At 42.2% G+C, this 13,475-nt stretch overlaps 1 protein-coding gene across 1 annotated transcript in view; it reads left to right on the top strand.

Annotated features, from left to right (window-relative positions):
- The window catches only part of LOC132821169 (bromodomain and WD repeat-containing protein 3-like), a 231,047-nt gene that overhangs the window by 3,902 nt on the left and 213,670 nt on the right, over positions 1-13,475 (top strand). Inside the window, exons 6-7 of the mRNA XM_060833782.1 lie at positions 11,896-11,994; positions 12,092-12,252. Of these exons, the coding sequence (XP_060689765.1) occupies positions 11,896-11,994; positions 12,092-12,252 (260 nt within the window). The remainder of the gene's footprint in view (positions 1-11,895; positions 11,995-12,091; positions 12,253-13,475) is intronic.

Consider the following 13,475-nt stretch of genomic DNA (forward strand, 5'->3'; position numbering starts at 1 on the left):
AATAATAATCTGAGCTGCTACTTGATGCAGATTGTGATTTAGTGACTAAAGGTGGAAAAAATTTTAAGCAGTAGACTTCTGTTTTGCGGCTTTCTCTTTTTTTTCTATGCTTCAAATTGTCTAAGGATTAAAACGAGGGTAGAGAATAATGATTTTAACCCTGGAGGGAAGTGTTTAGTTATGTCTTCCACAGGGGTCTCATCATGCGTCTGCAAAGCACCTTGGGGTATTTTATTCATTAATATGCTATATAAATATCATTTGTAGTACATCGGTTCCTCAGGTTGGTATTGAAACCACTACTATTTTTAAAATATATTAGCAACCAGGACATAATTTCAAAGTTTGAAGATAATTTGAAATATGCCATTCTTGATGTGTCAGGAAATTATTGGCAGTGCTGAAACAGGCATATTAAATTGAATACACTGAAATGATTAGTTTCTGTAGGAAGCATGAGCAAAGGCATTATCAAATCAATAGTGTAGTATTACAAGGGAGAATAAAATCTGGAGAATTTGTAAATGCAACTATATAAGGACTCTTTGGCTTCAAAGAGACTTGCCATATCATTTATAAATCAGTGGTTATGCCCCAGTTGGAAGATTGTGGAAAGTTCTGGACGTCATGCTATAAAAGATGTCAAGGCTGTTGAGGGGGTGTAAAGAAGATTTCCAAAATGATTGAATATGCAAGATTTAAATTGTGGTGAGACTGAAGAGGTTAAGGGAAGATTTGATGCAGGTGTTGAAAATAATGAAAGGTTTTGTTGAGAACAAATAAATGTTCTTGTGGCACACTGATAGTGTCCTTATCCCTGAACCAGGAGACACAGGTTCAAGTCCAACCTGCTCCAGAAGTGTGTACAATGTGTAAACGGCAAAGTATTTTGAATGTAAATAAAGGGTTGTGGCACAGTGCAGTGTCCCAGTGTTTAGACCCAGAAGGCTTGAGAGTTTAGACCATACACTGCTGTGGAGGAAGTGGAGTTGGCTGCTACTGCTTGGAGATTTGAAAATGGTCTCTATTGCCGGAGGCGAGAGCCCAGAGTGGAGACTGAAGGGAGGGAAGAGCATGGAGATGGGCCTGAAGGCTGAAACTTGGAAACAGGGACCTGTATTGCATCCTGGAGTTAAGGTTGGTGGTGTTACCTGGGTCTGAATGGGAATTGCTGTGTGCCTCCTGGGACCCCTTCAACTGTTACTGCTTTGGTTGCTGTCTGGGGGCCCTCTGTTGCTGGTGTAGCATGGGGCTACTTTGGATAGTTGCTTTTCGTGTCTGGAGGCCCCTTGGAATATTGCTGCAAACTCTGCTACTGGTACATGTAGTTGAGTAATTGCTTCCTGGGGTCTTTGCAGCTGCTTTGGAACAGTTGGGGTTCATTTTGTTTGTTTGTTTTTTCTTAATTCTGAGAGGTTGGTGTGACTCAAAGTACTATGGTAACTTTAACACCAATTATGGCAGGGATCAGTCTCTCCTATGTCGAGGAAGCTCCTACTGCTTCAATCCCAGTGTCGTTTGTGGCCCTGTCACTCTTCACAAACAATCTGTTGGTTTAAAACCGACCTGGACATGTATGTAGAATCCTGCGTTAAGGTGATGGCTAGTGTTAGTGTTGAGAATAAAAAATGTGAGTGTTGCTATTCATGGAGTGGGTAGTATATCAAGAACAGAAATTAAACTAATGTTAAGAGAGCCAGAGTTGTTTTGGTCTGGGTTGGTTTAATTTTGTGTTTGAGATTAAACTAACTCAATTTCAAAGCTTAATCAACTAAGTACTTGTGAAAATAAATTGTAGTACCATGGGAAAGAGCAGGAGAGCAAGGTTAATTGTGCAGCTCTTTCAAAAGAGGCTATATGTTAACAAGAAATCAAATGGCCTATTTTGTACTGTGCTATTTTCCCAGCAAAATAGACTAGGGTGAGCTATGGTTGTAATCTGACACTTGGATGGTTTGTCTAGTGCCATACTAAGTTATGTACTCAACGTCTGAAACAGATGATGCACTTTATAAACCATTGATGTTTCTGAGAAGGCTTGGAAACTCTCAAACTCTTGTTTTGCTATCATAAATATCAATTCTATTCCTTCATTGGATCAAAAATGAACAGACCTTCTTTATTCTTTGGTTCTTATAATGAGCTTGTTTTTAAATTGTGCATTTGAACCAAAATAAAGGAGTCTTAGGTTTTCTGGGACTCTTCCTTCACTAATGGGACTGCTTTTGCAGGTGATGTTTACTCCTGGCTCAGGTGATTAGTTGCTTAATATAGTGTTCCACTCTTCGAAATTAAAAGAGGCATACAATACTTATAGCTGCATCTTGTTCTTAGGATTAACAATGCACAATTATTTGCATGCACATGCAATGTGGTTTAAAATTTCATTTCTCTCATACCAACCTTTTGTAACTTCTAAATGATGTATTTTCTTTACTGTAGTGTCATTTTTACCAAAATACTAAATTGTTTTGCTTGCTTGTTGCTGTTAGGTATGTCACAGTCATACAGCACGGAAACAGGCCCTTTGGTCCAGCCAGTCCATGGTGACCATAATCCCAACCTAAACCAATTCCACTTGCCTATTCCTGACCCATTTTCATCCAACCATTCCTATTAATGTACTTATCCAAATGTATTTTAAATGTTGTAATTGTACCCACATCCACTACTTTCTCAAGAAGTTCATTCCAAAGTGAATCACACTCTGTGTAAATGAAAAAATTAGCCTCTCATGTCTTTTTAAAATCTCTCTTCTCACCTTAAAAATGTGCCTTCCAGTCTCGAAATTCCCCATTTTAGGGAAAAGACAATTACCATTAACTCTATCTATACCTCTTGTTATTTCATAAACTTCAGTCAGGTCACCTCTGAACCTCCTATGCTCCGGGTGAACGACATCCCAGCCTATCCAGCCTAATAACTCAAACATTCCATACCTGGCAACATCCTGGCAAATCTCTTCTGAATCCTCTCCAGCTTAATGATATCTTTTCTACAACTGGATGACCAGAACTGGACACAGTATTTCAGAAGAGGCCTCACTAATGAAGGGCTTATGCCCGAAACGTCGAATTTCCTATTCCTTGGATGCTGCCTGACCTGCTGTGCTTTAACCAGCAACACATTTTCAGCTGTGATCTCCAGCATCTGCAGACCTCATTTTTTACCCTCGCTAATGTCCTGTACAGTATTAACATAACATCCCAATGCCTATGCTCAAAGGATTGAGCAATGAAGGCAAGTGTGCTACAAAACTTTTTTTTAGCCAATCTACATATACGTGACGCAAACTTCTAAGAATTATGTACCTACACCCCTAGGGCCCTTTGTTCTTCAACACTGTGCAAGGCCCTATCCTTGTTTGATGTACCAAAATACAATACCTTACATTTATAAAAATGGAATTCCATCTGTCATTTTTCAGACCATTCACCCCTTTGATCAAGATCCCTTTGTAATCTTAGAAAACTTTCTTCACTTTCAACTCTGTCACCAATTTTGATGCCGCCGTAAACTTGCTAACCACGGCTTCTATGTTCTCATCCAAATGACAAACAAAAGAAGACCCAGAACCGATCCCTGTGGAACATTGCTAGTCACAGGCCTCCAGTCTGAAAAGCAACCTTCCACCATCACTTGCTGTCTTCTGCCGTGAGGCCAATTAAGTATCCAATTGACAAGCTCATCCTGAATCCCATGTCCTAATTTTATTAATTATTCTATCATGTCAAAGCCTTTACTAAAATCCAAACAAACAATGTCTATTGGTCTGTCATCAAAATTTTTTGGTAACTTCCTCAAAAACCCAATCAAGTTTGTGCGATGTGATTTTCCTTGCATAAAACCATGCTGACTGTTCCTAATCAATTTTTGCCCCTCTAATGACTATACATTCTACTTTTTATGATCACCTCCAATAATTTACGCAAAACTGAAGTCAGACTCTCCAGGAAGAAACTTCCCTGGTTTCTCCTTACAATCTTTCTTAAACAAAGGTACAACATTAGCCAATCATCAGACACTTCACCCATAGTAATAGGTGATGCAAATATTTCTGCAGGGTTTCACAATTCTCTTTCTTTGTTCACACACCGTTCTGGCTTATATTAGATCAAGTCCAGGAGATCTTATCCACCTTTTATATTCTCTGAGACCTCCTGACCTTCATCTTCTGTAATGTTAACTGTTTTAAACATCAAAGTTTACTTCTCTGAATTCTCTATGCTCCATTTCTTTCTCTGCAGTAAAAACTAATGCAAAGCATTCATTTAGTGTCCCTCCCATCTCAGGTTCAACACAAAGACGACCCTCTTGATCTTTAAGAGGCCGTAACCCCCCTCTAGTTAACCTCTTGCTCATAATGTATTTGTAGAATCTGTTTGGGTTATCCTTAACTTTATCTGCCAATGCTATCTCTCATTTCCTCTTTGCCTTCCTGATTTAAGAATGACCCTATATTCTTTATATTGAATTAACAGATTCATTTGAACCAAGTTGTCTATTTCTAAAATAAGATTCTCTTTTATTCTCAACTAGAACTTCAATATCTTTATTCATCCATTGTTAGTTAATCTTAATGGCCTCACCCTTCACTCTAACAGGAACATAGTACCTTTGAATGCTCATCCTTACACTCTTGAATGTCTCCCACTTATCAAATGTACTTTTACCTGCAAACACACTTGTTCACTGTATGACTGTATTGGCACTAACTCATGCTCCCACGAGGAGGTTGAACAGTTCATCAATTTCACTAACACCGATTAACCACGGACATCTACTACAAGCCCACGGCTCCCACAGCTACCTAGATTACTCCTCTTCTCACCCTACCTCCTGTATAAACGCCATCCCTTATTCCCAATTCCTCTGTCTCCAAAGCATCTGTTCCCAGAATGACTGATTCCACCTTAGAAAATCCCAGATGGCCTCTGTTTTCCAAGAGTGCAATTTCCGTTCCCAAACAGCTGCTGATGCTCTCCAGCGCATCACCTCCACTTCCCGCACCTCCGCCTTTGAACTCCACCCCTCCCAAAGCATTAAGGATCGGGCCTCCAAGCCCTCCGTTTTTTTCTCTCCCAATGTTCCCACCAGAACCTTTCCACTGACATTCAATAGTTCGGCTGAATGGTCCTCACTCTCAACAATTTCTCCTTCCAATCCTCCCACTTCCTCTAGACGAAAGGGGTAGCCATGAGCATCTGCGTGGGGCCCAGCTATGCCTGTCTCTTTGTCAGCTATGTAGAATAGTCTGTCTTCCAGAGTCACACCGGCACCAGCCTCCACCCTTCCTCCGCCAAACTGATGACTGCATTGGCGCCACCTCATGCTCCCATGAGGTGGTTGAATGGTTCATCAACTTCACCAACACATTCCACCCCGACCTTAAATTCACCTGGACCATTTCTGACACCTCCCTCCCCTTCCTAGACCTATGTATTGCCATCCACAAATCTGACTCAATACTGACATTTTTCTTTACAAACCCACCGACTCCTACCTGGATTACACCTCCCACCCTACCTTCTGCAAAAATCCCATATTCCCAAATCCTCTGCCTCCACCGCATCTGCTCCCAAGAGAGGCCAGTTCCACCACAGAACCTGACAGATGGGCTCCTCCTTTAGACCAAAGTTTCCCCTTCCATGTGGTTGAAGATGCCCTCCAACGCAATTTATCCATGTCCTGCACCTCCGCCCTCGAACCCCACTCCTCCAATTGCAACAATGACAGAATCCCCCTGGTCCTCATCTTCCACCTCACCAACCTCTGCACACATCGCATCATCTGCTGACATTTCTGCCACCTACAAATAGACTCCAGCACCAGGGATATATTTCCCTCCCCACCCCTATCCACTTTCTGCAAAGACCGTTCCCCCCGTGACTAGCTGGTCAGGTCCACGCCATCAACCCACCCTCCCCTCCAGGCACCTTCCTCTGCAACCGCAGGAATTGCAAAACCTGCACCCACACCTCCTCCTCCGCCCCCCCCCAACATCCATCAAAGTTTCACCTGCACTTCCACACGTCATTTATTGCATCCGTCACTCCTGATGCAGTCATTATTTAGATCATTTTGTTGGTGATTTGTTTTTGTCTACTGTACATGTCACAGAATTTCGTGCCCTGGGATAAATCACCCAAAAGAATATGCCCTAAAACAGCTTGAAACAACAGAAACATGATGTTCTAAATGTTAAAGATCACTTATATTGCTTGTTAATAACCAAAATTAAAATAAGAAATACTTGTCAATTTGAGTTGAAAAGTCAGAATATATAGTAACTTTGAAGAACTATATTACACTTATAGTTAATACAAGGGGTCTTACAAGTAAAAATAAACTGATGAACTCCAGGTATGATTAAGAGCATAGGGTTGGGATGTCATAGCTATTACAGAAACTTGGCTGAGAAATGGACAAGACTGGCAGCTCCATGTTCTAGATTTTAGATTCTATAGGAAAGACAGGAAAGGATGTCTGGGGGAGGGGGATACTTTGATGTTACATTGCTGTAACCAGAGAAGGGCCTGTTTCCGCACTGTACGGAATCTAATCTAATCATAATGCTACTAGTTTCAAAATTGTTATGAAGAATGATCAGTCTTCCATGAAAATTAAAGCTCTTAATTGGAGTAAGGCAAATTTAATGGTATGAGACAAGAACTTTCAAAAGTTGATTGGACTAGAGTATTTAGGAGAAAGTGAGGACTGCAGATGCTGGAGGTCAGAGTGGTGTGTGATCCTGGAAAAGCACAGGAGGTCAGACAGCATCCGAGGAGCAGGAGAATCAGGAATGAAGTTTGTGGCCTGAAGGAGCTGAGAGATAAATGGGATGGGGTGTGGGGGGAAAGGTTGTTGAGAAGACGATAGGTAGGTGAAGATGGAAAAGGTGGTGATAAGTCAGAGAGGAGGGTGGAGTGGATAGATGGTAAAGGTGATGGACAGGTCAGGGCGGTGCCAAGTTGGAGACTTGGGACTGGGATAATGTCAGGGGAGGGGAAATGAGGAAACTGGGAAAATCCACATTGATCCTGTGTGGTTGCAGGGTCCCAAGGCGGAAGATGAAATGTTCTTCCTTCAAGTGCCAGATGGATAGGGTTTGGCAATGGAGGCGGCCCAGGACCTGCATGTCCATGGCGGATTGGGAGGAGGAGTTGAAGTGTTTGACCATGGGGCGGTTGATTCAGCTGTCCCAGAGATGTTCTCTGAAACGATCCATGAGTTGGCCTTGACTTATAGCTCATACCCTTTAATCCAGGCAGAATCCTGGTCAACCTCTTCTTTGCCCTCTCAAGCCTCTGCATCCTTTCTGTAATGCGATGACCATCATTGGAAACAATACTCTAAGTGTGGCATAACCAAAGCTTTATAAAGCTGCAATATGACATCCTGACTCTTGTACTCAATTCCCTGACCAGTAAAGGCAAACATGCCATACACTTTACCATCCAAACGACATGTGTGTCCTCTTTCAGGGAGCTATGGACTTGAACCCCAAGAACCCTGCACATCAATACTGTTCAGGGTCCTGCCATTAACTGTATACTTTTCCTTAACATTTGATCTCCCAAAGTGCAGCACCTCACACTTGCCCAGATAAATCTCCATCTGCCATTATCCTCCCATACCTGCAACTGATGTTAATCCCGCTGTATTCTTTGCCAACCTTCTACATATCCACAACTCTACTGGTCTTTATATCATTTGCAAATGTACTAACCCACCCCTCTACGTTTTCATCCAAGTCATTTATATATAGTCACAAACAGCAGAGGTCCCAGTTGGATCCCTGTGGAACACCACTAGTCATGGACCTCCAGCCTGAAAAACACCCTTTTATCACTACCCTCTGCCTTCTATGGGCAAGCCAATTCTGAATCCATGCTGCCAAGTCACTGTGGATCCCATGCATCTCAATCTTCTGGATGATTGAGGGACCTCATGAGGGACCTTGTTGAAAGCCTTACTAAAATCCATGGAGGCAACATTTATTCCTCGAGCCTCGTCAAACACCTTTGTCACCTTAAAAAAAAATTCAATTAGGTTAGTAAGACATGATCTCCCCTGCACAAAGCCATGCTGGCTTTCCCTAATTAGGCCATGCTTTTCCAAGTAAGTGTAAATCATCCCTCCAAGATTCTCTGCAATAGCTTCCCAGTTACCGATGTGAGATTTGCTGATTCGAGGCTTCCTGAATTGTCCCTATTTCCCGTTGAACTGGGGAGCATTAGCTATTCAGGAACAACATTAGTTAATTAGTTTAACTTTGGTAGTGGGATTCTTTGGAAGCAATTATTCCTAACAGACTAAGTAGTTGCTTTGAAAAAGTTGCTTAGGAAGAATTGGCATGGATTTCTAAAGAATAAATTGTGTTTGACTGACTTAGAGCCTAGAACAGCACAGCACAGGCTCTTTGTCCCTCGATGTTGTGCCGACCTTTTATCCTACGTTAAGATCAAACTAACTTACTTACCCTTCATTTTACTATCATCCATGTGCCTATGCAAGAATCACTTAAATGTCCCTAAAGTATCTGATTCTACTACCACTGCTAACAGTGCATTCCACGCAACCACCACACTGTGTACAGAATCTACCTCTGACATCTTCCCTAAACCTTCCTCCAATCACCTTAAAATTATAGCCCCCTCATGATATCCATTTCCGCCCTGGAAAAATGTCTGTGTCTATCCACTCTATCAATACCTCTATGAAGTCACCTCTCATCCTTCTTTGCTCCATTGAGAAATGTCCGAACTCCCTCACTGTTTCTTCATAAGACTTGCCTCTAGCCCATGCAACATCTTGATAAATCTCTGCATTCTATCTAAAGCTTCCATATCCTTCTGATAATATGACCAGAACAGAACACAGTATTCCAAATGTGGTCTAACCAGGGCTCTAGAGAACTGCAGCATAACCTCCCAGCTCTTAAACTCAATCCCATGCTAATGAAAGCCAACACACCATATGCCTCCTTGACAATCCTATCAATTTGGTGGCAACTTAAGGAATCTATGGGCATGTATCCCAAGATTTCAATGTTCCTCCACACTGCCACAAATTCTGCCAGTAACCCTGTAATCTGCATTCAAATTCAACCTTGCAAAATTATTCACTTCACACTTTTCCAGGTTGAACTCCATCTGCCACTTCTCAACCCACTTCTGCATCATGTCAATGTCCCGTTGAACCTACAACAGCGATCCACACTTGGCACAACTCCTCCAACCTATGTGACATCGAGAAACTTACTAACCCACCCTTCCATTTCCTTATCCAAATCACAGAGCAGAGATCCCAGAACTGATCCCTGCAGAACACCACTGGTCACTGAGCTCCAGGCTGAATAATTTCCATGTATACCACCTTCTGTCTTCTATGGGCCAGTCAATTCTGTATTCAGACAGCCAAATTTCCCTGTATACTATGCCTTCTTACTTTCTGAATGACCCTATTATGGGGAACCTTATAAAATCCATGTGCACCATGTCCACTGCTTGCCCTTCATTGTGTTTTGTCACATCCTTAAAAAATTCAAGGAGGCTTGTGCGACATGACCTGACGCCCCTCAAAGCCGTGCTGACTTGTTCAGAGTTTTCTTTTGAGGAGGAAACTGAAAAGGTTGGTGAGAATAATAGTTGTGATGTGTATGGACTTCCAGAAGGCACTTGATGCCAGAACTAGAGAGTATAGGTTTACGGTGAAAGGGGAAAGACCTAAGGGGCAACTTTTTTCATGCAGAGGGTGGTATGTCTTTGGAATGAGCTGCCAGAGGAAATGGTGGAGGCTGGTACAATTGCAACATTTAAGAGGCTTTTGGATGGGTATATGAATAGGAAGGTTTTTGGAGGGATATGGGCCGGGTGCTGGCGGTTGGGATATCTGGTCGGCATGGACGGGTTGGACCGAAGGGTCTGTTTCCGTGCTGTACATCTCTATGACTGTGTGAAATTCCAAGGATATTGACAAGTTGGTGGAATGGTCAGATATGATGGCGTATGAAATTCAGTGCAGAGAGGTACAAGGTGCTGTGGTTTGGTCAGACAGCACAAAGGCAATTTAAAAATAATTCTATAGGGTGTGCGGGTGCAAAGGGATCTGGGTGTATGTGTCCAGATCATGGAAGGTGGCAAGTGGCGAGAGCCCAGAACAAAGCATTGTGTTGTCAGCTCAGTTAAAAAGGGTAGAGTGTGCAAGAGCAAGGAGGTGATTTTGAACTTGTGGAAAATGCTTGTTAGACCTCTGGAATGTTGTATGTAGTTCTAATTGCCACGTTATAGGAAAGATGTAAATGCATTGGAGAGAGTGCAGATTTGATTTACTAATGGTTCCAGGTATGAGAAACTTTGTCTGTGAAGATAGATTGAAGAAGTTGAGCTGTTCTCTGGAGAGAAGAAAGATGAGAAGAGATCTGATAGAGGTTTGCAAAATCACAAATCGGATGGGCAGTTAAAGCTGTTTCTCCTTGTAAAAGAAACAAGAATGAGAGGGTATATGTTTAAAGTGATGTGCAGGCAAAGCAATGGTTATGTGAGAAAAACTTGCTTGGACAGAGTTGTTAGATGATAAAATGCATTGCCTAGAAATATGGTGGAAGCAAGTTCAATTGAGGCATTTGAGAAGGCATTGAAATTTTCTTTCAGATAGTAATGGTGTGCAGGAATAGGGGAAAAAGTAGGATGTCTGGACTAGGTGGTAGAGCCAGCAATGACCAGTTGGGTCAAATGGACCCTTTCTGCACCATTTTTACTCTTTAAGTTATCAACATCTCAAAAAGTGCTATATGGAAAGTGTGATTCCAGATGATGTATTGGTGGCACGATGACCTGGTGGTTAGCACTGCTGCCCCACAGCGCCAGGGATATGGGTTTGATAACAGCCTCAGGCGACTGTGTGGAATTTGCACATTCTCCCGATGTCTGTATGGGTTTCTTCCTACAATCCAAATTTGTGCAGGTCAGGTGAATTGGCCATGCCAAATTGTCTATAGTGTTCACAGATGTGTAGGTTAGGTGCATTAGTCAGGGGTAAACATAGAGTAAAAGGGTAGTGGAATGAGTTTGGGTGGGTTACTCTTGGGAGGGTCAGTGTGGACCTGCTAGGCCTGTTTCCACAATGTAGGGATTCTATGTCCTGTTGCTGTTACTATGATGGGAACAATTTGTATGCTATGCCCCATTCTCTGCCGTGCTGCCATCATCTTAGGTAGACACCATGTTGTTTAAAATCTGTAATGTCGTGATTTCTGTTGTTCAGCCACTGAGCGCTTTCAATTGATCGCTTATCCTGGAATAATTAATTCTGCTTGAAATACATCCGTTACTCTTCAAATACCATGTTCTAAATTTTATTCCTTTCCCTCATTAGCAAACAACCACTAGGCTGGTTTTTCTGCTTAAACAATTTTATGTTAAATTTCATGCCCCTGTTTTATATTACACTTCTGAATATTAATTATTTATAATATTGAAAAAGTATATTCTTATTTGTTTAGTATTGGCTTGGTAGTCTTGAATTTTATATGAATTCATACTTTGATATGTGATAACTTGGTAACCTGTGTCGACTGGTCCTTGTTAAAGTGAAGGTAAACTGCATTTATATTTAATTGTTCTTGTCAGTTTGCAATTAACTATTCAAGATCCAAAGTTTCACTCTTATTTTGGCCTGTTTGCCCTCTTGCAGCATATATCATGATTTGATTATTTTAACCAGTATAACAATTAGTTGAGAACAATATGTTTGCAATCTATATCAAAAGTAATTATTTTCATTTGAATACTTAAATGTACTTTGAACAAAAGGAATGTAAAACTTGTAAATGACTTTGTACTGTTATATAAATTATAGTTTTATGAATAATGAAGTCATGTTTCATTTCAGATTGTAAACAGGTAGTATGGAGAGGCTCTGCTTTTGCGGCCCTTCATAGAGGAAGGCCACCAGAAATGCCCATAACCTATGGGAGTTCACCTAGTGTTGGTAAGTGTGAGATCAGAGCAGTTTTGCTGTGATAATGCTGCATGCTTGTGCCTGAAATATCTCAGATAATTAAAAATTGATAAAATTATTATTGCAGTAGAGATTGTCCGTGGCAGACAATTGACAGGAAGTGGACATTTTGGCTCGATTTTTCCAACCTGTGCATATCAGCACATAAAGATGCACCGCAGAATTCTTGGACATCTGTCGTCAGTTTATTGTGTTGCTTTTGATCGCACAGGGCACAGGATATTTACTGTAAGTAATGATTTTCAGGTAGGCGATGTCCTAGTGGTGAGGTTATTAATCCAGAAACTCAGCTAATATACTGAGGACCTGGGTTCAAACAGTGGAATTTGGATTCAGTAAAAAAGAAATTCTGGAATTAAGAATCTACTGATGACCATTATATCATTATTGATTGTTGGAAAAATCTATCTGGTTCATTAATGTCCTCAGGAAAGGCAATATGCCATCCTCTCCTGGTCTGGCCATCATATGACTCCAGAACCACAGCAATGTGGTTAACTCTCATTTGCCCTCTGAAATAGCCTAGCAAACCACTCAGTTGTACCAATCACTACAAAGCCTCAAAGAAATGAAACTGGACGGATCACTAGGCATTGTCCTAAGCACCAGAAAAGACAACGGCAGATGCAGCCCCATCGACTCTGCAGAGTTCTCTTTTCTAACATCTGGGTGCTAGTCCAAAACTGGGAGAGCTATCTTGCAGACTAGTCAAGCAACAGACTGACTATCATACTCTGAGTCATAGCTTACAGGCAATGTCCCAGACACCATCACCGTCCTTGGGTATGTTTTGTCCCACCAGCAGTCCAGACCTGGCAGAGGTAGCAGCACAGTGGTATTACTTACAGTGTGGAAACAGGCCCTTTGGCCCAACAAGTCCACACTGACCCGCCGAAGCGCAACCCACCCATACCCCTACATATACCCCTTACCTAACACTACGGGCAATTTAGCATGGCCAATTCACCTGACCCGCACATCTTTGGACTGGGGGAGGAAACCGGAGCACCCGGAGGAAACCCACGCAGACACGGGGAGAACGTGCAAACTCCACACAGTCAGTCGCCTGAGGCGGGAATTGAACCCAGGTCCCTGATGCTGTGAGGCAGCAGTGCTAACCACTGTGCCACCGTGCCGCCCATGTGAGGGAGTTGCCCTTGGAGTTCTCAACATTGACTCTGGACCCCATGAAGTCTTGTGGTTTCGTGTTAAACATGGGCAAAGCAACCTCCTGCTGATTATCACCTACCGTCCTCCCTCAGGTGATGAATCTGTACTCCTCCATGTTGAACAACACTTCGAAGAAGCACTGAGAGTGGCCAGGGCAGAAAATGTACTCCGATGAGGGATTTCAAAGTTCATCAAGAGTGGCTTGGCAGCAATATTACAGATCAAGCTGATTTGCTCCTAAAGGGCATAACTGTGAGACTGGGTCTGCGGCAGGTTGTGAG

Source organism: Hemiscyllium ocellatum, chromosome 12, assembly GCF_020745735.1.
Source record: "Hemiscyllium ocellatum isolate sHemOce1 chromosome 12, sHemOce1.pat.X.cur, whole genome shotgun sequence".
NCBI lineage: Eukaryota > Metazoa > Chordata > Chondrichthyes > Orectolobiformes > Hemiscylliidae > Hemiscyllium > Hemiscyllium ocellatum.